This window comes from Numenius arquata, chromosome 1, assembly GCF_964106895.1.
Source record: "Numenius arquata chromosome 1, bNumArq3.hap1.1, whole genome shotgun sequence".
NCBI lineage: Eukaryota > Metazoa > Chordata > Aves > Charadriiformes > Scolopacidae > Numenius > Numenius arquata.
In genome coordinates this window covers 107,309,028-107,336,957 of record NC_133576.1, presented here as the reverse complement: position 1 = coordinate 107,336,957, position 27,930 = coordinate 107,309,028, and the positions used below count along the sequence as shown (strand labels likewise).

The window sequence follows — 27,930 nt, the reverse complement described above, 5'->3', positions numbered from 1 at the left end:
CCATCCTTGGGTCATTCTGCTGTCCTCCAACAGCTGTCCTACCTCTGACTCTGTAAGCTGTTTGAGTGTGCAGGTCACGGATAGATTGTCACACACTGGGATATTTAATGGGCTCCACGGTATCATAAGTATGAACTTGGAGAGAACATACTAAGCAGTTCTCTCAGCAGTTTTTCACCTTCAGTGTAACTTAATGGGTACTTTAGAGGAGCACTAAGAAAACATAAAAACTGAAATGAAATACGTTAATGACTTGACAGAACAGAACTGGTATGTCTCTCACAGGTACCTGACTACAGCTTGGACATGTAAACCATACTAGTCTAGTTGCTAGAGTTTATGCAGGAGTAAATGTGAGATGTATAGATAAAACATTATGGAAAAACTGAAATGTCATTCCAGCCCTTTTTGCATGTACGTAACCTCTACAACCAGATTCCTCCGTGAGCTTTGAAATGAACCAAGAAGATTCAGCCTACAACAAAAATCTAGATCATCAGTTTTTCCAACAAAAATCTAGATCACCTTTTCAAAATGTCCTAAGTTGCTAGAGTTGCCAAAGTGCTTTAGATAGATTCCTGAATAGAAATAGTCTCTTAAATGGGCTTGAGATGTACATGGATCTGCTTTTCATTTTCAGAGCAATGTTGTGTTGTTGCTGGATACAAACAATGGTGCCCTTCGCCGACTTTTACTCTTACCGGATGCTCAGGAGTCTCCTAGGAGAACATTTTGGTGGAGCAGCAAGGAAGAGATGGTGAGGAATACACCTGCCTCTATTATACTACATTTTTTTGAAAAATTGAAGCTCAATATTTGAAAAACTGCCCCAGGATACTTTATCTTTCTGTTTTCACAGCCCAAGCACTTAATTGTTTACTTTTGTGTACGTTTAAATGCTTTACACATGAAATAGCATTGTTATGGGATAGTGATATGAAAAATATGAATAAATTCTATTGCCTGATGATACGTACCGTTAAAAAATCCCACTGTGGAGCTAGAACTGGGAATAATGGAACATTTTGTTACAAGGGATTATGTCCAAAATAATGAACTCATTTATGATGCAACTATATGACTTGGGACCAGGCAGACTAGATAGCATTTTTAGAGGTAATGTATGCCGTGGATTATTCTAAATAAATGAAAATGTAGTACACTTTCAGGGGAGTTAGGGAAACTCACTGGGACAAATCTAATAAACACTAATTGCTGTACAACATATTTTTGTACAGAACAGCTACAAAATGTGCCGAGAGTTTTCACACAAAAACTGGCTGGTGTTCTACAAGGAAGCAGGGTGAGAGTAATTTATATCCTTGTATTATATTGATTTATAACAGATTTCCTTGTGTACATCCCTATCTGATTATTCTTTTCTTGACTTCAAATTTTACAGAAACAGCCTTATTGTACTAGATGTATTAGAGGGTCAAACTCATACCATATCACTTCCAATCAATCTGAAATCTGTTTTCCTGGCGGCTGAAGACCGGTGGCTCTTGGTGGAAAATGAAACAAATCGGTTAGTTATTCCTAGTTTTCTTGATGCCAGTATTTCTTGTTTGTGTCTGCTTTATATTCAGGAGTTTCACTCCTGGTCTCAGAGTTGTGTTTCCAGTTTGTGAGACTGGCTCAGACTTGAACAGTTGGTGTTTAAGATGCAGATTTGCTCTGGTGAAAGTGCAGGTAGGCTTTTAGAGTAGGAAATGAACAGGATATGCCTGCCTAAATTCATGCCTCTGAAAATCTAGACTAGCTTTCATTGTATGCATCCTAATACTGTTTTTACTGAGCTGGTGTTGATCTTTAGAAATGAGAATGGTGGTGGACCTAGCTTTAGAAATACAGCCACCTCATCCAGACTTGGTGCCTCCTTGCTTTACTTTCATGGTCACGTGAAAGAAATATTACTGTGCTGTCTTATTTTTATAAATGCACAGCAAATAAAAGTGTGTAAGTAGTTACCAGAAGACAAATCTGCCACTTGCTGACTTGCCGTTTCTATCTCAGAGAAGTTTGGTAAATCATATTTAGTTTTAGCAAAAGGTGTTGATAACCTCGTTTATATAAATGTAGAATATTCTTGCTGTTTCAGAAGATAAAAGTCCTTGTTTAGAGATACAAGCTTAATCAGGAATTATTATAAATGTGTATCCTTTGCAGGAAATTTCTTTTAACCAAGCGTGCCCATATGGAAGCTGAAGACAGTGAGGTTTGCCAGCTGTATGCATTGAGTGAAGAGCCAGCTGACATGGGATTTGGCTTAACAACAGGTATTGAATGCAAGCTTGGCTTGTTTTTTTTTTGTTTTTTTTTAAATCATTTCTGTGTTTGCAGCTGCACAAACAAGGCTGTTTTACTTTAAAGGTCTGGGTAACCTTCTCTCTGATTCTCTTTTTGTCCTCACCTTATCATATTTAGTTAATAATAACTTTTTGCAAAGCATGGCAAATTCCATGCTCAAACTTCAGATTGTTTGAATAAAGCATCTTCTGTTTCATTGTAACATTTAAGACCCTCAGTACTGGACTTTCAGGAAATGTACGAGCGTACAGAATGGAAAAGGGAAAAAGATGACTAGGCAAGAATTAGAACCTAGGAATAGAAAGGAACAAAAACATTGGTACATATTTGATACAGACCAATAGTCTGTACACTGTTGCAGGTCTGTTACGCACACTCAGATGAGCTAGAAGACATTTCCCAACACATTATCATACGAAAGACCTACTGTCAGAACAGAAATCACAGTTTCTAAAGTTCTGCAGACAGTGTTCAGGAGGCTATTGAGGCCATCACACCTATGTTAAAAGATAGGGGGAATTTGGTCAGTAAAATTCCCAGATGGTGCTAGGTGTTGAGGCATGTCTTATCTACAGAAGTTGGCAGAAGTCTCCAATGGTCATCGTTCTGCCTGGTGAGAGCTGCCTGTCTTCAGACCTGATGACATCTTCAACCCTCAGCATTTGATCACGGTGTACAAAATCTTTAGTCTACCTGGTTTAGTAACCCTGGAAGTACATGTGAACCCCACCTGACAGTTTATGGGCTTTGGACTGTCTCCGGTGTGTCTAAGAGAGACAGAGGGGAAAAAACAGAGACACCACTTCATAGCTGTTAAACAGGGACAAATTTTCATCCTGGTCCTTGTGGCTAGCGTAACCATGAAGAATGGGATTAACACAGTGTAAACATGATACAAGCAAATCTTATTGACAAATAACAAATACAGCTTGTTTTACACAAACAGCAACAAATTGGATACCAAAGACTCTAACCACAGCTTAAATATCTAGGATCCTTTTTATCTCTTGTACAGTTTACTCTATCAACTTATCAAGCTCCATCAGAGCACAGTAGTTTCCTTCCTCTTATTACCTTATTTAGAAACCATTATAGAGTATCATTCCTCAGATGGGTAGAAACGTTATTTTAATTTCCAGTCCCAAAGTATTTGTGGACAGTTTATTGCTGCATGCTTTTTGTGCTATTTTTATCCTTTGTTATCTTATTTCTTCTCTTCCAATCTAAAAAGTTATCATATCCCCTCTCCACTTTTTTCCAAATCATCCATCAAACCCTGAATGTAACATCTTCAGCCTGTTCTCATTCTTTGAGGCAGAACCTGTGGCAGGAGAACTAAGAAAAGGTAGACCAGTGTGGGTTTGCCCCTGACCCAAAACCACTAGGCCATTCATCCTTTGAGGGAGGAAAGATTTTCTCCCACTGCCAGGTAAACGAGGTAGTCTACCCATTGAAGTGGAAAGAGTGGTGTATGCTGCAGAACTAAAGATAGTGGGTTCTGACTCTGTTGATAATTTGAGGCAAGGTAAAGGGTTGTTACAGTTGCACAGAGTAATATTTGGCTTTCTCTAGCTTAAAGAAAAAGAAAACTAGACTATTATTTACCAGAAATGTGTTACAAATAACATTATTTAAATTGCAAAGGTGGCAAGACAGCTACCAAGAAATGTCACGTTGACACTTGCCTGCGCAAACCTACATTTTGCCTTTTTGTGCATTTGCATTATAACAATCTTCAATGAGATCACACGCTGTTCTACTCCGTAGGCTTCCTGCCTCATTTGCACAGTAGAGGGCAAAATTAAGTGGTAGAAGGAACTGCAAAGCTAGTATTTCCTGATTTTAAGTACTTAGCTTCACAAAAAATAGCATTATTTCCTGACTTCTTTTCTGTGTTATAGTATAGTATAATCAAATCTTCTGCTTTTTGGTAATTTTATGCTCAAAGTAATAGCAACGATCAGTGCTCAGCACTCTTATGGTTAATATTGTTTCCTATTGCACATCTGGGTTTAATGACTTTCATTTTGTTTAATTTCCCTGTTTAGCATCAGAGCTGTGTGCGCCGCATGCAGTTTCGAGTGACCAGCTATCTTCAGAAAACCTCAGCGCAGCTGTGGGACAAAAGATCAGCTCCCCCAACAGGATTTTCTCAGACGAACATAATTACGCTACTATTGTTATTGGTTTCCCAGACCTCTTGGTAAATACTCAGCGTTATTATACAATGAAGTCATATGATCTCACATGTTCTGTAACCAGTTAAGCACCTGTTTACCAAGTGATACGGAAAAAAAGAAGGGAATGACAGTAAACGGCAAATTCATGTAGTGTGCACCATTTGGTAGGGTAGTCTGATCTAGAGGGATTTCAGTGGAGTTTGAATAATAAGGAATTGGACAACATAATGTCTAGCGCAGACAAAATTCATTGTAGGTAAGTCCTGAACAGTGCTGGCAAGTGAAATATTTTCTAAATCATGTATTTATATAGATTTTTAATTATATATAACCACTGCGAACAAAGGGTATCAGTAGCATTTTGGACTGTTCAGTGTGAACTTTTTGGTCTGTGTGCAGCAGCTAGCAAGACTCTAGATTTAAGAAAAAGAAAAAAGATCCTGGAAATGGTAACAAAACTATACAGCCCCTTCACTATTTAATAATATAGTCAAGTGTAAATACTGCATGTAATTGTGCGCACTCCTGTGACACAATTAGAAAAGGACCAGAAAGGAAAGTGAAACTTTACAGTGTAATGACTAAGGCTGTTGCAAGGAGTGAAGGTAAACACAGAGAAAATAAAAGCAGTATTTTTAATTCTTTGGTTTTATTTATATTTACTACCTAGTGATATGTGAAAAGGGTGGTGCTTATGGAATAAACAATTCTATGTGATGTTTGCTTAATAAATTGGGGCAGCTTGGAAAATTTAACTGTTAACAGACATGAATTTTGGGAAAACCAAATGATTGAAGAAAATACTCTGAAATCCAACATGATTCAAAAATATGTTTTTGTCAATAAGAGATTCCCCGCCTTTGCAATTAGCTTTTGAGTTTTACTTGATTTGCATTTATATTACCAGATTGATTGTACTAGCATTTTATTTATAATAGATGTGAGTTTATTGCTAAAAAAAGGAGGTGATCTAGAGGAGGGAGGTCTATAGGTGCTACACACTTCAATACCAACACTGATGATGAAGCATTTTGCTCTCCTTGATTTAGACTGAGACCCTGTCTTTCCTTATACATGGTTTTAAATGTCCGTGTGAATGTCAAAGAGGGAGTGCTAAAGGTGAATGTGAGGGAGGTGGGACAAGACTTCAGTGTTTAGTGTTTATGGTATAGGCATTGAGCAGGAACAAGGTACCTAAGCTCTTATCTGTAGTAGCAATGCTCAGCTGACCAAACGTAGAGGACTTCTTCAAGATGAGATGATTTATCAACTTTTTTTTTTATGTTGATTTAACTTCATATCTTCAGAGAGTCTCAATTCCTAAAACTTGTGTGGGCGGTCTGTTGTTTTTCACACCTATAGGAGTTTTTAATGACAGAATAATCCAGGTCTTTTTCTTGTCATGTGGTGACATGAGAGCAAACCACAATAACTACGTTTGATTTGAAATTAGATAAGAAATGGAACTTAGCAAGAAACATTTGTTCTTAGGCTCAATAATAGTAACGTTTTGTTCACTAGAGTCTTTCTCTCTTGCAGTCTCCTAGTGAAGTGTATAGCTGGAAAAGAAACTCCTCTCTGAGTCACAAACGTGCTTCTCCTTCTGATCCGTTTTATTATGGAGCCCGGAGGAAAACAGGAGCTGCAAAACAAACCAATTGTGCAACTTTATTGGCTTCTAATCAAATAGTCAGAATTTTAGCACCTGGAGATGTGCCTTTGAAAGACATTTACCCAAAAGGTAAGAGGTTCATATACTTGTGCTGCAACAACTGTGCACACTTGTTTTTATTTTGTAAACTGCAATCACTCATGAATTTTTCCAAAATGTTTTTAAAGAATCAAGGATTTGAGGAATTAGTTAGTTGCACTCATTTTTAAAATTAATTTGGGTTTTATTAATATGATGAAGTATACTTCTGAAGAATTCACAGGCTACCTACACTGTGAATATCCCAGTTGATGGGATCTCTCTCTATCCATGCTGGGAACCACCTACAGGAATATGGTCATTCCAGTTCAGGAATTGGCCTTCACCAGTGCTTCCAACCTCTGCTCAGTGCCACACAGACACACAGTGATAAGACAAACCTGGTGTCCATCTATCTCAGTATTCTCCAGCAGGGCCAATAGGGGAGGTTATTCCAGGAATGCATGTGAGTCTTTCCACTTCTGTGTCTTTTCCTTCATGCTTTCTCAACATTTGCAGTTGTTTTTCTAGGGACGTGGCAGGGGACATCCATGCCTCAGCCTTGAAATCTCCTTTTATAGACCTTTTTTCCATAAGTTTGTCTGGTCCCTCTTTGAACTTGTGTGTCTCCACGGCAAGCTCACAAGTTCACTACTCTCTGTGATCAACTGATCTCTTATGAGCTTTTTCAAGTGCCTCTCATTCTAGCGTTGCAGGGTTGGGTGAATAACAGTTCTGCATTCACTGTAACCACCACCTTCTTGACTTTGTAACTTCAGTTACATCTGCCTTCTGTCCAAATGGAAGAGACCCAGGCTTTTTAGTTCTCTTGTCCAAGAGAGTGTTGCGTGACCAGCATTCACATACAGCAAAACCATCATAGAATTGTCTAGGTTGGAAGGGACCTTTTTTAAGATCATCTAGTCCAACCATCAGCCTAACTGATAAAAACCATCACTAGACTATGTCACTAAGCACTATGTCAACCCGTCTTTTAAATACCTTTAGGGATGGTGCCTCAACCACTTCCCTAGGCAGCCCATTCCAATCCTTAATAACCCTTTCAGTGTGAAAATTTTTCCCAGTATCCAATCTGAACCTCCCCTGGCGCAACTTGAGGCCATTTCCTCTTGTCCTATCACATGTGACTTGGGAGAGGAGACAGACTCCCGCCTCTCTACAGCCTCCATTCAGGTAGTTGTAGAGAGCGATAAGGTCTCCCCTCAGCCTCCTTTTCTCTAGGCTAAAGCAGACCTTCAGACTTTTTTGTGCTACCATGCCATGCTTTCTGTTATCATTGTATCTTTAGCTTCTTCAGCCAATTGGATTTTTGGGGTTGGAGCACCTCTGCTATGAGGACAGACTGAGGGAGCTGGGGTTGTTCAGCCTGGAGAAGAGGAGGCTCTGGGGAGACCTAATAGCGGCCTTCCAGTACCTGAGGGGGGCCTACAGGAAGGCTGGGGAGGGTCTGTTTACAAAGGCCTGCAGTGACAGGACAAGGGGCAATGGTTTTAAGCTGGAGAAGGGGAGATTGAGATTGGATATTAGGAAAAAGTTCTTTACTCTGAGGGTGGTGGAACACTGGAACAGGTTGCCCAGGGAGGTGGTTGAGACCCCTTCCCTGGAGACATTCAAGGTGAAGCTCAACGAGGCCCTGGGCAACCTGGTCTAGTTGGGGGTGTCCCTGCTGACTGTGGGGAGGTCGGACTAGATGACCTTTGGAGGTCCCTTCCGGCCTGGACCAATCTATGAATTTATGAAATAACAGCCTTTGTGAGTTTTGTGTTAATTACCTCTAGAAATCTCCAAGGAAAGGTCACTATGAAAAGAGAAAACTCAAAAAATATGTGTATATGGTAGAATGGCATATTTTTTTAATTGAGCACAAGAAGCCATCCTTGATTCATTCTGTATATGAACTCTCTGTCCCAGAATAAGTGCTTTATTCCAAATCAACTCCCTTTTACAAAATAAATGATCTAATGTGTCTGCCCTCATTTAACGCATTAACTTTCCTGTGTGGAGAAAACCTTTTATTTATTACTAAAAAGATAAAACGTTTACTTGACTAAAGAAGCAAAGTCAAGGATGTAAACAGGGTGGAAAACTGAAGTTACCTATATTTGTAAAGAAAAGGTTAGCTTTTAAAAAGATTAAACTTCATAAAACACAGTTAGAGTTAACATGACGATCTTGGAACTAAGTACACCAATTCAGGCTGTAATCTTCTCATATTTGTAAACTGCTGGAGGATCAGACTGGGTCATTTTTTTTAGGCCTTCATGGTAAAAAAAAAAAATCTCAGCCTGAAGTGGACGATATAAAAATTCAAAAGGTAAATCTTCTGAGCTTTCGTTAAAATTAGTTTATTAATTTGGGGGAGAGGGAGGGATACATTACTTCCAAATGATACCTGAATTTAAGATCTTGACGGTTATTTCTAAGAGTCTTTTAAGTTGCTGTGGTACGTAACACTTCATAATGCTAGCTTAATGGAATTAAAAACCAGGGAACGTTCTTCATGAATCATGGATACCAGTGACCTGAGTAAATTATCTGTCTGAGAACTGGCTTCTGTCTGACCGAGCAATTTAATGTATATCTGTTGTTATAGCTGAACAAGATAGCTTTTTTTTTTTTTTTTTCCCCTCAACTGTGGTGAAATATATTCATGAATAGTGATTGATAGCTTTAAATTTATAGAAAATTTTATGAGGTATAGCTTGTACAGTGCTTTATGGCCATTTAAGCTGAATGATTTAAGACCTTCTTGAAGATCATTATCATTGTTTTTTCTTTTCTAAATGATGTTTTAATTTATGAATTACCAAAATCTTATCTGGATCACGTTTAATATGATCTTACTTATACAATTAAATTGGACCTGAGGAAGACTCTAAGTTTTCTATTCCATAGCCTTTTTTCAGGACTTCAGACATTTCCATTTACCAGTTAATGGTCAATTTTCCTAGTGAAGGAAGAGCTATAAGTGGAGTCCTACAGAGACCTGCGCTACTCAGTGTGGTTCTGGAAAAAAATGGAAAAATGAATGAACAGTGAGCTGACAGCATTTGCTGATGATCCTGGTTATTATTCATGGTAGAAGGGATTTTCCATGAAGGATTACAGAAGGACTGCAATGCTGACTACAATAGAAATGGCAGATGAAATTCAGTGTAGATAAATATAATGTACCTGAAGGAAGGAAGAAAGGGAAGAGTCCTAATTCTGCATCTAAAATGATGGGGCAGATCGGTACATCTCAAGAGCACGATTTTGGTGTTATGATAGATAATTTCATTAAAATATCAGTTTAAAGCTCAGTAGTAGTCAAAAAAAGCAAATGTTAAGAATTACTAGGGAAGAAACAGAGAAAAAACAGAGAACATCTTTGTGCTGTTGTGTAAATGCAAAACACCGTGTAGTTTTGGTCTGTCTCAAGGTGGGAGAAGGCTGAAGTGGGATAAGTTCAGAAAAGGGCAGCAAGGATGAGCAAGATCACATCAGCCCAATCTCCTGCATGTGGAGACAAGTTCAGGAAAGGGGCAAACAGTGGAGTTCTGTAAGAACATGTATGGCATGAAGATGTGAAAAAAGCAACAATTTTACATTCAGTACCAGAATTAGGGGGCAGCTAATGAAGCTAGTTGGAACTTCATCAAAACAAACAAAAAGAGGTGGTTCTTCACAGGGCAGGGAACCAACCTGTGAAACCACTTCCCAAAGGATGTTGTGAATGCTGAAACATGGGATCCAAAGGAAAACAAAAAACTCCTAACTCCTAAAACTCCTAAAACTCCTGGGAAGTTACTAAATAAAAACGTAGACACCATGTTCGGCTTAAGAAGCCCCTAGATTGGAACTGGTTGGTGACTTGAGGAAAACACCATGTGTGCTTGTCTGGTTCTTACACATTTCAAGCATCCAGCTACACTTGAAGACAGACTACTAGATTAGAGGGACCTAGTATTGCCATTGTTGTGGCATGAATCCAAAATCTTTCCAAGTGAAAATGGGAAGACAGAAGAAAAGACACATGCATTCAGGTACTCGCTTGGAAGGTCAGATTATAAGGTACTAGTCCTTACTGCGCCCATTTGAGATCCAGTATTTGCAGACATCTCTGCTGGGATATTGTTTCTTCTGGAGTTTACTTCTCAGTCTCACTAATTGGCAGAATATTTAATTTAATGCACATTTAACTGCTACCAGTAGCTGCTTAAGAGTCTTGGTCCCTTGGAGATTCAGTGTTGCTTATTCCTGATGGTGCTGCATAATTCATGGGGGCCTTTGGACCTTCGGCGATTCATCTGTGCTGTTGTTTCTGCACCGGAAAACTGCAGTTACTTACCTATGAAAGGCTTCGTTCGTAAGTCTTTGTGTCTTTTCCTGGGAGATGGTATAGCGAAGCAAAGGCCTAAAATCAAGTATGTGGCAGTCCCTTGAATTTCTTGCACTAATTCTTATGTTGCCTTTGAGAAGTTGTTTTATATTATTGCTTCGGTTTGCATATCTGTCAGGTTTTCTTTCTCATCTTCTTGGACAACTGGTCAGTTCTGGCACACAGCCTTCCATTTCTATTAATAATTTAAAGTACTCAGCCAAAGTCTAGTGTACTCCAATATGTATTACCGAAACTGTTCCAGGAACAACAAGCAAAGAAATAATTTCCTTTATGTTTTATTGGAACTGTAAACCAGGATAATAGTTATGTTTGAAAAGAAACTTAGCAATAATTTCCCCAGACACTGCTGAATAGATGTATGGCCACAAACTATAAACTCAGACAAAAGATCATGGCAGAATCCAGCAAATAAGTATTAATGTTTATTCTAAAAACAAAGCTATGGAAATGAGGGCTACTTGAGAGCAAATATTTACTTGGATTCTCAGCACTTTCCATATATGAATATAAAATAACAGTCTGTTACTGAGTGTGTATCTGTGTTAGTGTGACAGTAACTGGAATGACATGTAGTATAAAACACACAGTTACAGGAATAACCTCAACGCATCATCTGGTCCAGCTATTTATATTAGGACAGGATGACACATGTTTAGACTGTTCTTAACTGATGTTTGTCGAACAATTGGCCTGTTGCAATGCTTCACTCTCTTTGTATAAGAAAGGCTTTTCCTAGTATCCAGCTTTTTTTGCTGTAAGCAAAACTGAATACTTCATGTCACCTCCACTCAGTCAGGATAATATTGCTCTTTTTATAATCTTCTCAATATTATGGGACGTGTTTTTCAAAAAAAAAAAAAAAAGTCTCTTTTTAGACAAAAAAAAAAAACTTAATTCCTTCCATTTCATAGAATCATAGGATCATAGAATGGTTAGAGTTGGAAGGGACCTTAAAGATCATCGAGTTCCAACCCCCCTGCCATGGGCAGGGACACCTCCCACTAGAGCAGGTTGCCTAAAGCCCCATCCAGCCTGGCCTTGAACACTTCCAGGGATGGAGCATCCACAACTTTTTCCGTATAGACCATCTGTTCTAACGTCTTTGTCACACCCAGGACTATCCCATGTGCTGATGTTTTCCTTGAAGTTGGATGTCTAGAGCTGTGCATAGCTATTCTTTTCCATCGGGGTTCAGCAAAAGAGGAACAAACTGCACTTATTTAGATCTGATATTCATGTTTCATCATAAGATTGTTGACTGCAGTTCTGGGGCCTGGCCGGTTGTTCCTGTGTTGCATTTAAGCATTTGATTACCTTTTCTTCAGCTTCCTACTCTGCAGTCCTTTTTCTTGTTATAATTTAATTTGGTTAAATTTGTGTTCTCCCTCTAATTTATTAACTTAATTTTTAATTCTTATCCCACAGTTCTACCCCTTCCAGTTCAGTATCAGCTCTATGTTCTAGATCTTCATCAGAATTTTTAATGTGTGTCTTATTCTCCGTTACTACCTAAAGAGAGAGCACATTTTAAAACAGTAACAAAATGTAGGCTCTGTAACAAAAGGTGCTCTGTGGCCCACAAACCTGCATTTTTCCAGACTTTTTTTCCTATTCCCAATGTGTTTGATATTTCCATTTTTATGAAGATGAGTAAAGTCAACAGATGTGCTACTGTAGATATGCATACCATAGCAAGGTAGATACAGTAGATATGCATAAAGGGCTGCTGTGCGTTATTCTTTATACTCATTTGAATGTTAGATCCCCTTATACCACTGACTGTACTAGTCTTTTCTGTGTGTGCTGTATGTAAGCATCAACGCTTCTGCTGGTAACATTAGGCTCTCCTTCATTTCAAGGAGGTGTTTCAGAAGGAAATCTAGTCTTGGTATTAGCTGTATTCATTAAACTGTCTATAAACAGAATATTAAATGCCTGATAGTCTAGGGCATTTACTGTGGAGTTACAAAATCTTTGCATACTGAGAATCTACCTGCAAAAAGAGTGGTTCAATTAAGGCAACAACATTTTGGTTAATATTATTGAGAAATTTGCAAGTGGGAATCATAAAGCACAACATTTTGAAGTATTCCTCAGTATGCTTTTAAAGACAGATATGCAGTTGACATCATCAGCGGCAGATAAAAACAGTGAGTTAGGGATTGCATCAGTGCCTGATTAGTGCTTTTGTGAGTAGGGCTATATTTGTGTGTAATTTTGACATTTGCTATACAAATGCATTGTTCTTTTATAATTTTGCCTGTCTGCTTGCTCACTATCATAATAGTAAAACAATTCTGTATTTGCAAGGTATACTCCTGTGTTGAATGTGAAAGCTTATCATTTTCTGACAGGTACTGTATAATGAAATGTTTAAATTTAATCTACTAAATGCAAATGCAATAACCAGTTAATCATGCAGCAGGAAAATAACATGTTTGTTTGTTTTCAGATGTCACTCCTCCACCAGCGGCTGGATACTTGGAAGTAATAGATCTTAACTCAAAGAAAATCAAATACATTGCTATTCCTAGGTAACTGATTTTATTGATTAAAGCAGCTTCTGTCTTACCTGAAGAGTAAGGAGAATTTAGTGTGTATTATTACTTCAGGATAAGCTAATATTTCTTCTAATGTGGAAAGTAAGAATCATTCATACTTAGTGTGTAAAATTCTGCAGCTGTTGTAGCATATTTTTGTCAACATTTTTTATCTCTTTGCTAGGTGATACCAATGAAAATGTAGCAATTAATTAGTAAATATGAAAGATAGCTTTATCTTCTGATTTTCACTCCCTTTGCTCTTTCCCTCTCTTCACCCACTTTATCCTCCATTGTCTTTCATTTTGTTTTGCTATCTTTATTTTCTTCTCATTTTTCTCTGTCTTTAGGGTGTAACAAAGAGAGGCAGATCTAGATGTATGAAACCAGGAATCAAGTTTTGGTCCAATATAAAGTTTGCTTTGAAAATAACTTCAGCTTCTCTATGTTCTGGTTCTCCCTTTGGAAAATATGCATTCCCCCACAATTATCTTGCATGATACACAAGTATCTTGCGTGTGTAGAGCATGTTTGCAAATATTTTATGATATAAACATATATTCTGGTTACAAATTGTCATCTTCCACTGCAATAATAATAAAGGATTTTGTTTTAAATAGCAGTCTCTCAACTTTACATGTTTAAATAGCACATGTATGAAACCCACACATCAGGAATTTTATACTTTTTTTTTTTAAATTCTATCCATTGGATGTTGGTTTTGATAATATTAATTGATTCTTATTCTGCTTCATTAATCATCTGTGGAAATTTTGAATTAATAGAGAATTAATTTTGGACTGTTCACCATTTTAGAATTGATCCATTGGCCTACATCTGACACAGTCATCCAAAAATGTAAGCCATTAACATAGAAATAGTAGTGAATCACACTTTATTTTACAGTAGGATTTTATAAGAAATTACAAAATTACAAAGCCAAACTTCAGCATCGTGACCCTTAACCTAGTATGAGGATTTAAGCTGTTTATGACAAATCTGAGTGGAAGTCCAGATTTGAAAACTTACTCCACTAAGAACTGATAAATAAAGTGACTTTTCATATATATGAATAGTTCTATGCCAAAATCTAAAAACCTTTCCTCTGTCTGGCATAGTTAGCCTGGTCAAATACTACGATAACTCTTCTTTAGTTGAATTAGTACATGGCGATTTCAGTCTTAGGTAGAAGCATATGTGTTACTGCTTCTTTTATCTTCAAAGATTATTTATTGTAGTATTAGTGCAAGTTGCCAAGTCATTATGCATGTCATTAACCATACTGAAAAAATGCAAAGCATCTTTCCTACTTTAGCTAAATTTCCCTTCATATTATGTAGCTATTAGGCCCTCTGTTTCAGTAGTAATTTTTTGTCCGCAAGTTGACTGCTTAAAGCAGTGCTGAGATTCTCTGTGCATAAAGCTGTGCCATTTTTAAATGAGTGCTTAAATCTTCATTTTTTATTAAAGCACTAGAGAAAAGTGTTACATTAAGCTGATGGAAAGATATTTTCCTCAGTGCCCAGGTCATGTTCTCTCCTATTTCTTCTGTAGTTTTGTATTTTTCTATAACACATTTTTAAATTTTTCATAGTTTTTTTGTAAAGACTGATTTTCTTCAGCTAGATGAGATATAGCAGTGGATTAGGCAACACTTTCCCTTTCAAACTGGTCTTATGTACTGCTTTTTATACTGATGAGTGTCTTTCAGTCACATCCACTTTCAGTAGGTGGAATGTTTCAGATAAAACAGTGGGTCTGCAGGGCTTAGTTATAATCTGTCATGGAGTGAGGATGAAATTTCATTTAATTGCCACCTTAAATACAGAAATATTCATCCTCTTTTTGATTGCAGCTTCAAGAAGAATCACGTTAATTCTTGTTTTTCAGATCACAATCTCTCTCTCCTTATACATCTTGGCTCTCTAAGATCTCGGATGCCGATGCCTTATTGGCACCGCTGGGGAGAGTAGGTTTGGTTACTGTGGACATGGGAGGTGGTGTGAGGCTTTGGGAGACCGGGCTGGACAGCCTCCAGCGGTCGCTGCAGGACTGGAGGAACATGATCGGCCAAGAAGATGGTCGTCCTGTGCAGGTAGGACTTCACAAAGATGATGATGCAAAATAAATTTTCAGCTGGGAGAGGGGTCGAGGGAGAGCCGTGTTGAAAAACACCGTGAAGCAGAAATATGCCTGCGAGGAAAGTTGAATAGGCGTCTTCACTGAAAGAAAAGACACAATAGCTTAATTAGAAGGCTTATTTGTGACCCCTGTAATTATGGTTACTGACAATCTCTTTGTCTTGCAGTGTTTGTATTTTTGCCAAATTCCAGTACATTTAAATGCAAATTAATTCTTTACCTCCTGCTGATTTTCAACTGCAACTTTCAAAATGTAGAATAATACAATTAATTTTTAGGGAAAGCATATACTTTTCCAAAGTTCAAATACTTGGAAAAAACTATTGTGTTTGTACTTTAGAAAAGAAACATGACGCCTAGGTGGAAGATGCCTTGAGTTCACAGTAGTGCCTTTGGCTAATTTTGAAAATTGTCTCAGCTGAGCAGAGTTACAAGGGTCTCCATACAGCCATGTTCTCTTGTGGAATGTTTAGGTAGATGCTGAAAATGTACAGCATATACATGTGTGCTGTGTGTGCATGTATGTATGTATATACAGGTGTTCATGTACTGGCTAATATATATGATTACCATTGCAACACAGAGGGAAAATTCAGACCTGTTCAGTCGCATCTTTAATTTCTGTTAGTGATAGGAGAAGGTATCACTTTACTTTGAAGAAAAATGTGCTTTAGGGGAACTTCTCTTATGTTTTACTAGAAAGATTCCATCTCTTATCTACAATTGCAATTATTTCTCTGTCATGAATTTCTGTAACCACTTTCACAGTACATTAGAATGGAAAACCAGGATGAGTCTTTTCTAAATCTGATCTATTTTTTTACAAGGTGTCCAGCTATCTTAAGTGTGAATGAGATTTATTAGGCCGAAAACATAGCTTTTCTTTCACTTTCTTTTCCCCTCTGTGAGCTCCCTTTCTACAGGATGTTCCACGGTTACAGAAACTTGTGCAAGAGCTGATGACTTCTTGTTACTGGACCCTCAGCAAATGCCTTTCATAAAAGTAACGAGAAAAGGAAGCTGTTGCCCAGTAGCATGTTTGTGTGGTTTCTTGTTGCTTTACCAGTGCCATTTTTATTACAAATGCAGTAGCACTAGCACCATCTTATGGTCAGATATAGTCGGTTTACACCAGCCCAGTTTCGTTTACTGATCCAAGTTACCTAGTAGAAATTGAAAGAGCCAGGAGGAACAGTTAGAGTTTTACTTTTTTAATCTTTTTAAATTTTTTTTCTGATAACTTTTAATTTTATTCAACAGTATTACTATACTGTCAATCTTAGTCAACTAAATATTAGAGAATACTGGCTTGGAAAGTACACATCATCAGAAGATTTTAAGTCATTTAACCAGTAATGTCAAGTAACCATTTTTTAGAAAAAAAGGCTAAGAAGTTTTCCCACAGTCACAAAGCAACTCTCAAGTTCTGCTGTAGAATTTCTTTCTCCTGACAGTCTGCTTCTCTAATTAGTGGGCACATCACAGGGTATCATTCTTCTTTCTGTCTGTCAATGAAGGGTGTATAATAGCTCAAGTCAGCGGTTGGTCAGAACTCAAAAAGGCACATGGTTTGATTTGAGCTAAAGGGCTGAAATAAAGCCTCCTGTGTGATCTTCAGACTTGCATCATTATCACTAACTTCTTTTTCTCTTCTTTACACGCTTTGCTTTAAATGGAAAGATATCGAGACCTAAGAAACTTTGTTTACCAGAGCACTATGGAGCAATAAGCAATAAATTAAATCTTTATTTTATTATATGTACATCTCCAACAAGATAATAAATATGTAGTTGCTGTGTAAACTCTATACTTTACTATTTGGAGATAACGGCCTTCACCTTTCCTACTTAACTCAATTTTTCAATGGACCTAGACATAAAAGCAGTACTTTATTAAGCCATTCATTTCTGGAAATGGAAGGATCCTGTTAGCTTGAAAACATATTCATGTAGATTCCCTGTGTAAGGTAAACATAGCAAGAACTCCAGTGTTTCCTGTTCTAGATAATTATCTTGCTAAGAAAGCTGCAGCTATTTCCTGATACCTGTTTTTACAGAATTGGAGATATTTTGCAGCCACGTGTTCGTTCTGGTGTATGAAAATCACCTTCTTCTGTATAATGTTTCATGCTCATGCTGATGTTAAGTGTCTTGGAGTCTAATGGGGCATCTCTAATTCCTGAACTAAACCCACCGTTCCTGGTCATCTTGTAGCAGAAACTCACTTAAGAAAATTGTCGGTGTTCCATGTATCACTCAAATTCATTCCCCACTCACCCCCAGTTTACCCTACCCTAATAACTGCCATTGATGCATCCCTCAATGCTGCCACAGGCTTAGCAAAGCTTATTAGCCCTTCTTGGTGATGTTCTTAGACCAACACAAGACCTCTCTAGGTAGTTTGGAACCACTGTTCTGCAAAAACACAGAGAATGTCTCTGAAGCTTCCTGACCTTTGAGAGAAAAAGGAACTAGAGAGCTTTCAATATAAATATAGGTTCAAAGAAGTGGAAACAACTCTTCAACTAGGCTTTGCTTATAACTATTGGTACTATCTTCCAGGGCTGCATTTTGGCTTTCACAAACACATTAGATCTCAGAAACAGGCTGTATGTACATAAGCAATGAAACAGAGGAAAACAAACAGCTGTTCCACTTATAATCAGTAATTAGGCTCCCTTGATATAATGTCGTGGCAGTCTTCAAAACAGTCAACATTTGTTTTGTATTGTTGATATGCTCAGCAGTGTTCAAACTGCTGAAGTCTTGAGGCTACAAAAATAGTTTCTGGAAATATGGTTTATGTTTACATAAGTTCGCATTTATATAGGCAGATCAGGAATTTTCTTCGCTTATTAAAGTTTTAAACTCAAAATATGAATACAGTATTCTAAATGATTAAATTGGAGTGCCTGCAATACAATATCTAAACAAAATACTGGATTTTCTAAAACAATGAACTCTATTTGAAATGCAAAAATTGTTGAGCTTTTTCACTCTTTGGTGTTTCTGAAAACAAGGTCACTTCTTTATCAAATATCTGAAAAGAATTTGAAAGACTATTTATTTTTAAAATTTTGTCCTTAAAATTTCATAGGAATAGGCAGACATTGATAAGTTTGTGTTACTTTTTGCACCAAAGGGCTGTTGATAAAGATTAAATAGGAAAAAATTTGATTACATTCTGATATAGTTGAGCTGTTGTTTTTCAGTAAGTGTTGTTTACTGCAGAAAATGACAGCAGTGACTTTCAGGTCCCTAGGGGCTGCCCTGCACTGTGCAACTTCCACTTGTGTAAGTGTATGTTATATATAAATTATATAACTTTTATATATATATAATGTATAATGTATATAATAATATATAATGCATTATATATAATTTATAATAATATGTAGTATATGATATGTATATAATATATATATGAGATATATATTCTAATATATGTAAGTTCCCAAATTCCACAATATTGTGATCACTGCAGCCAAGGCTATCACTAACTGAGATATTACAAAGTAACCTGCTCAGTTGATGTGGGGCGAGCGGTGGACATTGTCTACCTGAATTTCTCCAAGGCTTTCCACAAGGTTCCCCACAGCCTCCTTCTAGAGAAATTGATGCATTATGGTCTAGACAAGAGGTCTGTGCAGTGGGTGGGGAACTGGCTGACAGGGAGCACCCAGGGGGTGGTGGTAAATAGCTTCTTTACGAATTGGCAGCCTGTCGTAAGTGGGATCCCCCAGGAGTGGATATTGAGCCCAATGCTGCTTAATATCTTCCTAAGTGATCTGGATGATGGGATCAACTGTACCGTGATGAAGTTTGCTGATGATACTAAACTGAGTGAGGAAGTGAACACTTTGGAGGGGAGAGCCACCCTGTGGGAGGACTTGGATAGGCTGGAAGAGTGGGCTAACAAGAAGCTTATGAAGTTCAGCAAGGACAAGTGTAAAGTCTTGCACCTGTGAAAACATACTCCAGGGGTGCAGTACAGGCTGGGATCTACCTAGCTGGGAAGCAGCTCTGTGGAAAGGGACCCGGAGGTCCTGGTGGACAACAAGCTCAATGTGAATGAACAGTGTTCTGCTGCAGCAAAGAAAGCCAACAGGATGCTGGGTTGCATCAACAAGGGTATCACCAGCAGAGATAAGGAAGTCATTATCCCATTCTACTCAGGGGTTGTCAGGACACACCTGGAATAATGTGTTCAGTTTTGGTCCCCATCAATACAAGAAAAGGTGTGGACAGGCTGGAGAGGGTCCAGAGAAGGACCACAAAGCTGACCAAAGGACTGGGAAGCCTGCCATATGAGGAAAGGCTGAGAGAACTGAGTTTTTTCAGCCTCGAGAAAAGAAGGCTTAGGGGGGACCTTATCACCACGTTCCAGTATTGAAAGGGTGGCTACAGATAAGATGGAGACTTCTTTTTTACAAGGAGTCACATGGAAAAGAAGAGGGGTAATGGGTACAGGTTACTCCTGGGGAGATTCCAACTAGACACAAGAGGAAAATTTTTCAAAATGGGAGCAATCAGCCATTGGAGTAACCTCCCTGGGGAACTGGTGGATTCCCCAGCACTGCACACTTTTAGGATTCAGCTGGACAGAGTGCTGGGCCATCCTGTCTGGACCGTGCTTTTGCCAAGAAAGGTTGGACCAGATGATCCTTGAGGTCCCTTCCAACTTGGTATTTTATGATTGTGTGATACATAAGTGTTCTGTACAGCGTGTGTTTTCCTCAGAAACTGAAAAATCTGACATGTTTGGTGGAGGCTATGTCTGTTGTGAAAGCTCAAGTGGGCTTCTTAAATGATCCAGTCAGACAATAAAATGCCAAGATCACATATGGTAGGACTGAACTGAGGAAAGACACAGTAAATGTGAATAGAGTGGGCAGCAGCCTTGCTAATACCAGCAGTTAAAAATAGATAAAGTAGTTGTCATGGATAGCTCAGCTACCAGGAGTTTCTTCTGCTTCAGGTAGTAAAATTACACCTGTATGCATCCATAAGCGAGCGCGTGCACTGTGTAGAACCTGAATACTAAAACATCTCCATCGTCCCAGCTCTTTAGTCTCAAGACTGATGGGCGACGCTCAGTTTAAAAGATCACGTACTTCTTTGTAGATGAGTCAGTCCAAAGGAAGTGTGTAAGAGACACTTGACAACTCCTTAGGGCATGTTTCTACCCACCTGGTTCAAAAACATTTCTTGATGTCGCTGAAGACCATCCACGTAGTGTCTAATAGGTCATGTATTGGGGCAAACCTTTATTTGGACAAATCCTTAATATGACAAGAAGCAGCCTGGAAATGTTATCTCCCGGTTTTTTTCCCCACTTTGCTTTTGTGACTTGACCTGATCTGTCTATTTTCTAGCAAAAAGCCAACTGAACAGTTAAATCAAGTTTGAGTTCACAGCATCACAAAACTGAGATGGTGGAATGAATCTAGAAAAACACATGAATGAGAAAAAAAAAATCTTTGTTTGCTTCTCACCAAATGCAGTAGGGACAGTTCTGCAGTAGTGTGTAGAAATTTGTGCAGTACTGGCCCTGTTAGAAGAGATCCTAGAGGTGGACAACTCAGCATGACTTGGATATAATTTCGATACGTTTTAGGCATTGGCACTGAAAGAAGACATGATTGAAATATGTGAAGAATAGGAAAAGCTGTAGAGCCAGATTTGGGGAGATTTCATTCAAGATCTTTTGCCCTGGAGAACTGAGCGGGAGAAGAGTTTTCTGTCAAAAATGAGTGCTCTTGTCTTAAATCGCAGTTCCTTTTCCCAGTAGCGCTGGAGGCATGTTCTTTTGGTTTCTGTTGTGACTAGTTAACGTTTTACTGATACAGTGTTTCCACAAAGCATGAATCATTGTAACTAGCGAAATGGAGAAGTGAAAAAAATTACTTCATCCATCCCTAACTATTTCCCTTTAGACACCCCTAAACATTTAAATACATAATTATTGCAACATCTGGAGTTGCTTTCCAGAGGAGAGAACTGAAACATAAGAAAGGCAGGTCATTTGTTCAAGTGCACGCTGTATGTCTACTCTGCAGGGTCAGAGCCTGGATAAATGCATTATACACCCATAAGGATATATAAACATACTTTGCACCTCTGTTGCCAAGCTGGGTGGCTTGAGTGTCCTTGAATGCTGCAGTCAGTACGAACATACCTTAAATTGGGCCAAAATTGCATGTAAGTGCAGTGCAGCCATGTAAGGAAACAAATGTCATCTCTAGATAACCCAGGGTTGAAACATGCTTAGCTGACATCAGTATAGACGTATGCAGCAAAACTCCAGAAATGCAATAGATAGATATTTTCTCAGATTTTAAATGGCTGTCTTCGCAGTCTTATAGTAGCACTCAAAAATGATAACAGAACACATAAGTTATTCTGTGTCCTGTGAACAGCTAGAAGACATGAACATATGGTTCAGGTCAGTATGGTAAGACATCAATGTATATGTGTTCATCACCAATGGCTAAAAAAATTAAGGGTGTTTTTTTTGTGTGTCTTAACTACTCAGATCATCCACGATGGAAGGGCTTTTTGCTAAAAACAGCATTTTGATGAGTTCTGCAGCACTCAGTAGTAGTTCCCAACATTCAGACTTTCTTCTGCAATCCATCAGTTAACCTTTAGGTCTGATGGGGGCGAAGGCAAACGCTAAGTAGCGATTATGGCTTGCGTAGTCCATCATTAGAAATATATTTAAAATATGTTCCTATCCTGCCTATACTCCCAGTAAAGCCTGTGTTGAACTGGGATCAAAGTTGATTACATTTTAAAAGTAATCGTAATGCCAAAAAAAGTCAGATTTGTGTTGAAGTTAGAACACAATCATGTTAAATCAAGTGGGGGGGGTGTACATATGAAGTTGTGTGCATGTATATAGATTCACACACATATGTATTTACGTATGTGCACACATGCATACACACACTGATACACACACACACACAAGTTCAGGTTTTTTTCCCCAGCTGTCATACCTGGACGTTGACTCTCTTGAATTAAAATCACCTAAGATCATCATAACTTTGCAGGTGCCCAATCCCTCAGGGACTGTATTTCATAATGAACAGGAATTAGAAGTGGATTTAGAGCTCTTTCGGAAAAAGTTATTGGGATCCCTGTGTTACACATATAATTAGCCATGCGGAATGCGACAGTACTTCGCTCTCCTTTTCACAGAATCACAGAATCTTCATGGTCAGGTCCTTGTCTGCAGTCAGCTGGTTAAAAGACCTGTTGGCACAACTCCTGCCCCTTGTCTGGCTTTTGCACCTGAGTGGTTATTTTTGCTGGCGTGTGCCTGATATAGAGCTAGAATATAGCTGAATATATATTCAATATATTGCTATATATAGAGTATAGGAATTATGCCATTTACTCTGCTTCTTTTCAAGACTGTAGTAGGTCAAAAAAAGCAGCAGGTATATGGTACTTAATGAATAATGCTTAGTTTTTACAGGCAAAAGCAGTTCAGTTCCCTTGCTTTAAGCAATGTTTGCATGTACTTGCACTCAAGCAGCTCAGGCAGGTTGCTGTGGCTGTGCTTGGAAATATTGCAGAGTAACGGCAAGGAGAAGGAGTAGGATCTAGCACCAGACCTGTAGGCATTTCAGTGCCTACTTCTGAGCTGAGTGTGTGAGCTCCCACTGTCACCAAGAGAGCCTGAGGAGCTCACCCTGAAGGAGACGCTGGTGTTTGTCCTGCGTATGGCCATTGCCTGCAGTGGCACCTCAGATCCCTGGCTTACCTGGGAGATCCCTACCTTTAGCTTTCTGCAGGCTGGATCCAAATCTCACCCTCAATGTACCAGGTATTCTTTACGGATTTAAGGAAATGGATTCTTAGAAATGGAAGGGCGTTTCTTTTGTGCCTTTTTTCTGTTCTTTGGGCTGAGACCAGAAAATCTGTAGCAGTTTTGTTCTCTTCCATCTTTGGGTGATGATCATTTTACTCCCTTCCTTGAATAGTCTTATTTACTCTATTTTCATTCCACTCAACTCTGCAATTAATAATTATTCACCCTTTAAGTGAAATAATATTTTGGGGTTTATTGAATGCATTCTTTTTTTTCTTTTGATTTTCTGAAGCTACAATTTGTACTTGAAAGTTTAGGGTAATTCAAGTTCATCTGATGAAATTCATTTTTTAGGTTGGATGTTTATCTGATTTAGTAGTTTGTGATCCCAGCTTGTTTATGTTTACTGCTCAGGATCTACTTTAATCTATACTGACGATTTTAATTTATTTTTTCCCGTTTTTAAAAGTGACATTTCAATTTATAACAGTTTACCAAAATCCAGCTTTTTCCTCATGTTGAGACTGAACCGGGCAAAGCTGCAGCTCTTGATTCGAGATAAAAGCAGGACTTTTAGCAAGTGGCTGGTCCTTCCCACCACCATCCCCGGTTCTCTATTTCCTACTTTAGTCCAAGTGTTTTTTCTCACCACATGAGGGCATCGGTGAGCTAATAAAAGTGGTTTTGCTCATCTCTTAAATACTGTCCGTACAAATCCCATAAATTATGAAAAATATATGCAGTGGAGAATTTTTGTAAGTTTCAAATAACCGTAAGATGGCATTCTGCAGTCCTGCGCAGGATCCTGAAAAACTTGAAATGCCGCAGATTACAGAGTTATCTAGTCAGTAAGTGGATTGCAAGGTATAGTTTGACAGCATTTGCAGTTCTGAGATCCGTGAACCCCAAATACACAGTTTAAGTCTGTGGCCTTTTCCTGGAGTGCATGATTCATTTTAGCAAAGTGAGGAGTAGCAGACGTATAGCACCCCTTGAGACAAGGCATTGAAGTATAGGGAAAGGTAAGACTAGAAAGCCATGAACCCACAGAGCTCACTAAGTTCGTGTCTCTAAAAGTCTCCGCTGGGTAAAGCAACTCCGATAAAGATCATCGATTCTGTCAGGTACTTTTTCTCATATAAACGTCTTCAGCTGGAATGAAGCCCCTGGTGGAAACATTATCCAAACACGGCTGTAATACATTCGCTTTCCTGAAGATCTTCCAGTCTAATTAGAGCAGACAGACAAAAAGCAGGACTGGAAATAACCTTAACTTGCTGTTAGAGCAGGCGGATCCAGCACAAAGTTCCTCTTTCTTCCTCTGGCCTTCCTGTGAAAACCCACAGTTCTCTTGGGAGAAAATATCATAACCAAACCACACCGTCTTGCAGATCTCAAAGAGCCTGCGGCAGTGCCCGTTGCTGACGTAAAGGCTGGAGCTCCCAACACCGCTGAAATCCTGCTGTCCCAGTGAGACAAATGCATACTAATAATTCTGCCCTTATGAAAGTTGTTCCCTAATTAGTGAAATGTAGTGAAAATTTAAATCGTCTGATCTGTTACAGTTGTGCTAAATATTGGAGGCTTTACTTTAGAAAACAGAACAACATAGTTGATGCTTAATAACTTATGTCTCTGCTTCTTAAGGGCAGATTTGACAAGGTCCTAGCTCTGTAGAAAATAAGGCTTTTCTGCTTCTGTGTGTGATTTTTTTCAACTTTCTTTTGACTGTGCAGTGTCCCTGCAGTTTTCTGTTCAGAATATTCCACATTGTCAGAGTGTGTTCACTTATCCCGTCTTTCTAGCTGTTGATTATTCAGGATGCACCAGAAGAAACAGAATTTAGTATTTTCCAAGTTTATTGATCTTAGAGGGTGTGTAGTAGTCATGATAAATAACCAAGCCAGACACTGTCTGTGTGCTCTGATTATATTTTGTAGTGGATTCGCATACTAATGAGCTGATGCCCTCACGTTTTTTGTGATTGATTAGGTAGATTTTAATAATGACAGAGGAAAATGGAACTTACACAGATGTTAACATAATGCAGGATCTGTTAGGTGAAAGCAAATGCACATTGTTCTCTCTTTACTTCATTTAGTTTATCCAGCTTTTAAGCCGCAGAGTACATATTCATGAACAAAAGACTAGTGCATCTACTGCTGCAGAGTTTATGAGTTGGTTCGGTGACAGCGTTTAGTTCAAATGAAGACCCACCCACAGCAGCAACAACTGGATTTTATATAGTGGGGTTTTTTTAGCTGGTGTATAAAAACTTTATTTGCAAGCCAGATACCCCTTCGTATGTGTTTCACTCCAGTTCCCTACCTCTTTCCCTACCCAGGTTGACCTACTTGTGATTTCACTTTTATTTTAAAAATCCAAAATTCCATTACAGCTGTGATGCTTTGAATGATTTTGCTATTTGAGACAGCAGTTTAATTCCTGTATGAATTTTAAGAGCTACTTTTAGAGACAAATGTTCACTGGAGTCAGATAGTGCATGAAGCTTCATTACTTCATTTTGGATTCTTGCAAAGTTTTACAGACAAGATAGAGAATCAAAACGAAGCCAAAATGATGAAGAAAACCTATTAAATGTATTTTATACTGCAGTGCAACTAATGTTTTTTCACTTCAGGATACAACTGAAGACACAGAGTGTATTTGATAAATTATTATTGTCTTGTCTAATACTGAATGTCCCTTTCTGTGGAAAAATAACTCATGAGCTCAATTTTGTGTGTGAACAGAAATTGTGGTATTAATTTTTAGCACATAAAAAAAAAGCTGTATATGATAAGCTACAAGTAAAAGTAATAGAAGCCATTAGATTTTCTTTTTCCTGTTTTTTGCCTTTCTCTCGCTAGTTTGTGTAAGTAGATTATAAAACATTTTCTTTCTATCTTTGGTAGAATCAGTTTTACAATAGAATATAGAACCACCATGGAACAGGCAGATTAGTCTTTGATTTGCCTGATGTGGAATTTTTATATTCTCTTTGAGAAAATAATATGTATATTCTTCAGCAGCAACACAGATATGTTGGAGGAAAGGATGTTCTTGTGACCTGTTAATTGCAGCCTGGGGTAACACTGAGGTTTTAAGGTTGTTGGCAAGAGTGGGGGAGGGATAAAAGAAAACAAAAATTTGTTTCAGTGAAAAATCAGCCTTTTGCGCGTCTGCTGAAATACCTTCTGCTTTCCGTGGAATACATTTCCTAATCCTTTGTACCTCTGTGGAATGGATTATTTAATGGCTTTTTCACCTGGAGAATAGTCATGTTTCATTACAGCCAAAGTCTGCCTTCTTTCATAGTAATGTGTGTTTTTGATAAAAAGATGTTTTCATTTCTTTTCCTGTGATGATCTTCTGATACGTGCCTAATCTTTGTCCACGATGCTAATGAAGAAAGCAAACTATTTAGGAAAACATTGATATTTTAACTTTGTAGTATTTGTAGTGCTTTTATATTCACGTAACTCATATTTTTCAACAATAATTTGTTACATTGTATGGAAAGTGACATATATTCTTCATTGATTATAAACTGCCCTGTTTAATATATCATATATTAATGAAAAGGCAAAATATCAGATTAATTCTTTCCCTCTGTGTCCCAGGTATGCTAGGATAAGAGCAGATATCTTCAAATTTGCATCTCAGCAGGGTTCTTTCATGTATGATGAAAAGAGTAAATGACAAATGAGATCTTGCCAGTCTAGATCCTCCCTACTTCTGCCTACTTTCCAGGACTGTCTAATGACACAACTAATTAATCTACTGCACACCTCCTTAACTTGCGTTAAACTAAGGACCTAAATCATGTGAACTCTGTTGCACCTGAAATCTTTCTGATCAGCAGTAAGAAACACCCAATAACGCAGTGTTATTACAAATACCAGAATAAGTGCTTGTTAAAATAGTTACTGTTTCAGCACTTCAGCTTTTTCCTTTTAAAAACTCTTCCTACATAAATATTCTCTACAGCTGTAAATACTGCAGCTGTGACCCTGTTTGCTTGTATTTTATAAAATGACGTTTTACCCATTTGTGTGTGTTTATTAAGTTGTGACACCTGAAATTGTGCCGGTTTCAGTTTTAGTAAATGTCTTATATGTGGAATGCTCCAAAGAAGGCTTAAAAGGGCTTAGTAGAATGATTGGTTACTTGTTTGTCACCACACACAACAAGGAGGATTCCTTTTCTTTCTGTTATGAAGATGTAAAATTCTGTAAGGCCAGCTCTATTTAAACATACCCAAAAGGGTAAGAAAAGCTTGATTTGGGGAGGTTTGGGAAATAGAAAGATAGTCCATTTTTTAAAGTATGAATTATATCCCTTTACACCTGCAGGATGTTAGCTTGGAATTAAGAGTATTTTTTTCTGATCGTCCCTCCCCCCGTTTTTAAGTTGTATCTGGAGTATTAAAATAAGCATCGTGTTTTGCTTAAGAGGACTAGACATAAATTAGTCCTGGTAGGGCCAAATATATTAAAACTAAAAGGGGAAGGCTCTGTTCTCCTGTACGTGGGGCAGCTCGCTCCCGTTGGAAACCAGAGTTTCTTTCCCAGTACTCAGGCAGAAACTCGCTTTTGTTGCTGTGAGCACCGCAAAGGAGCTTTTCTGACAAGCACTCCTAAATGAATGGGAAGCACTGACACATCTTGTGCCCTTCAGGAATTTTAATGAAGTTAACCACATCAGAATACAAAAGTAAGCTGCTGTATTAAAAGACCATCTACTCCTTAGCCAGCTCTCTATGTGGAACAGAAGCTTGTCATGTACACAGTAGGGTGACAGGAATATCTATGACTGAAAAAATAAATCCACATCAGAGACACAT

At 38.2% G+C, this 27,930-nt stretch overlaps 1 protein-coding gene across 1 annotated transcript in view; it reads left to right on the top strand.

Moving 5' to 3' along the window:
- Positions 1-27,930, top strand: part of VWA8 (von Willebrand factor A domain containing 8) — a 198,872-nt gene that overhangs the window by 135,917 nt on the left and 35,025 nt on the right. The window contains exons 30-37 of the mRNA XM_074168332.1: positions 641-757; positions 1,239-1,303; positions 1,403-1,528; positions 2,170-2,279; positions 4,359-4,513; positions 6,030-6,231; positions 13,038-13,119; positions 15,016-15,220. Coding sequence (XP_074024433.1) covers positions 641-757; positions 1,239-1,303; positions 1,403-1,528; positions 2,170-2,279; positions 4,359-4,513; positions 6,030-6,231; positions 13,038-13,119; positions 15,016-15,220 — 1,062 coding nt within the window. The remainder of the gene's footprint in view (positions 1-640; positions 758-1,238; positions 1,304-1,402; positions 1,529-2,169; positions 2,280-4,358; positions 4,514-6,029; positions 6,232-13,037; positions 13,120-15,015; positions 15,221-27,930) is intronic.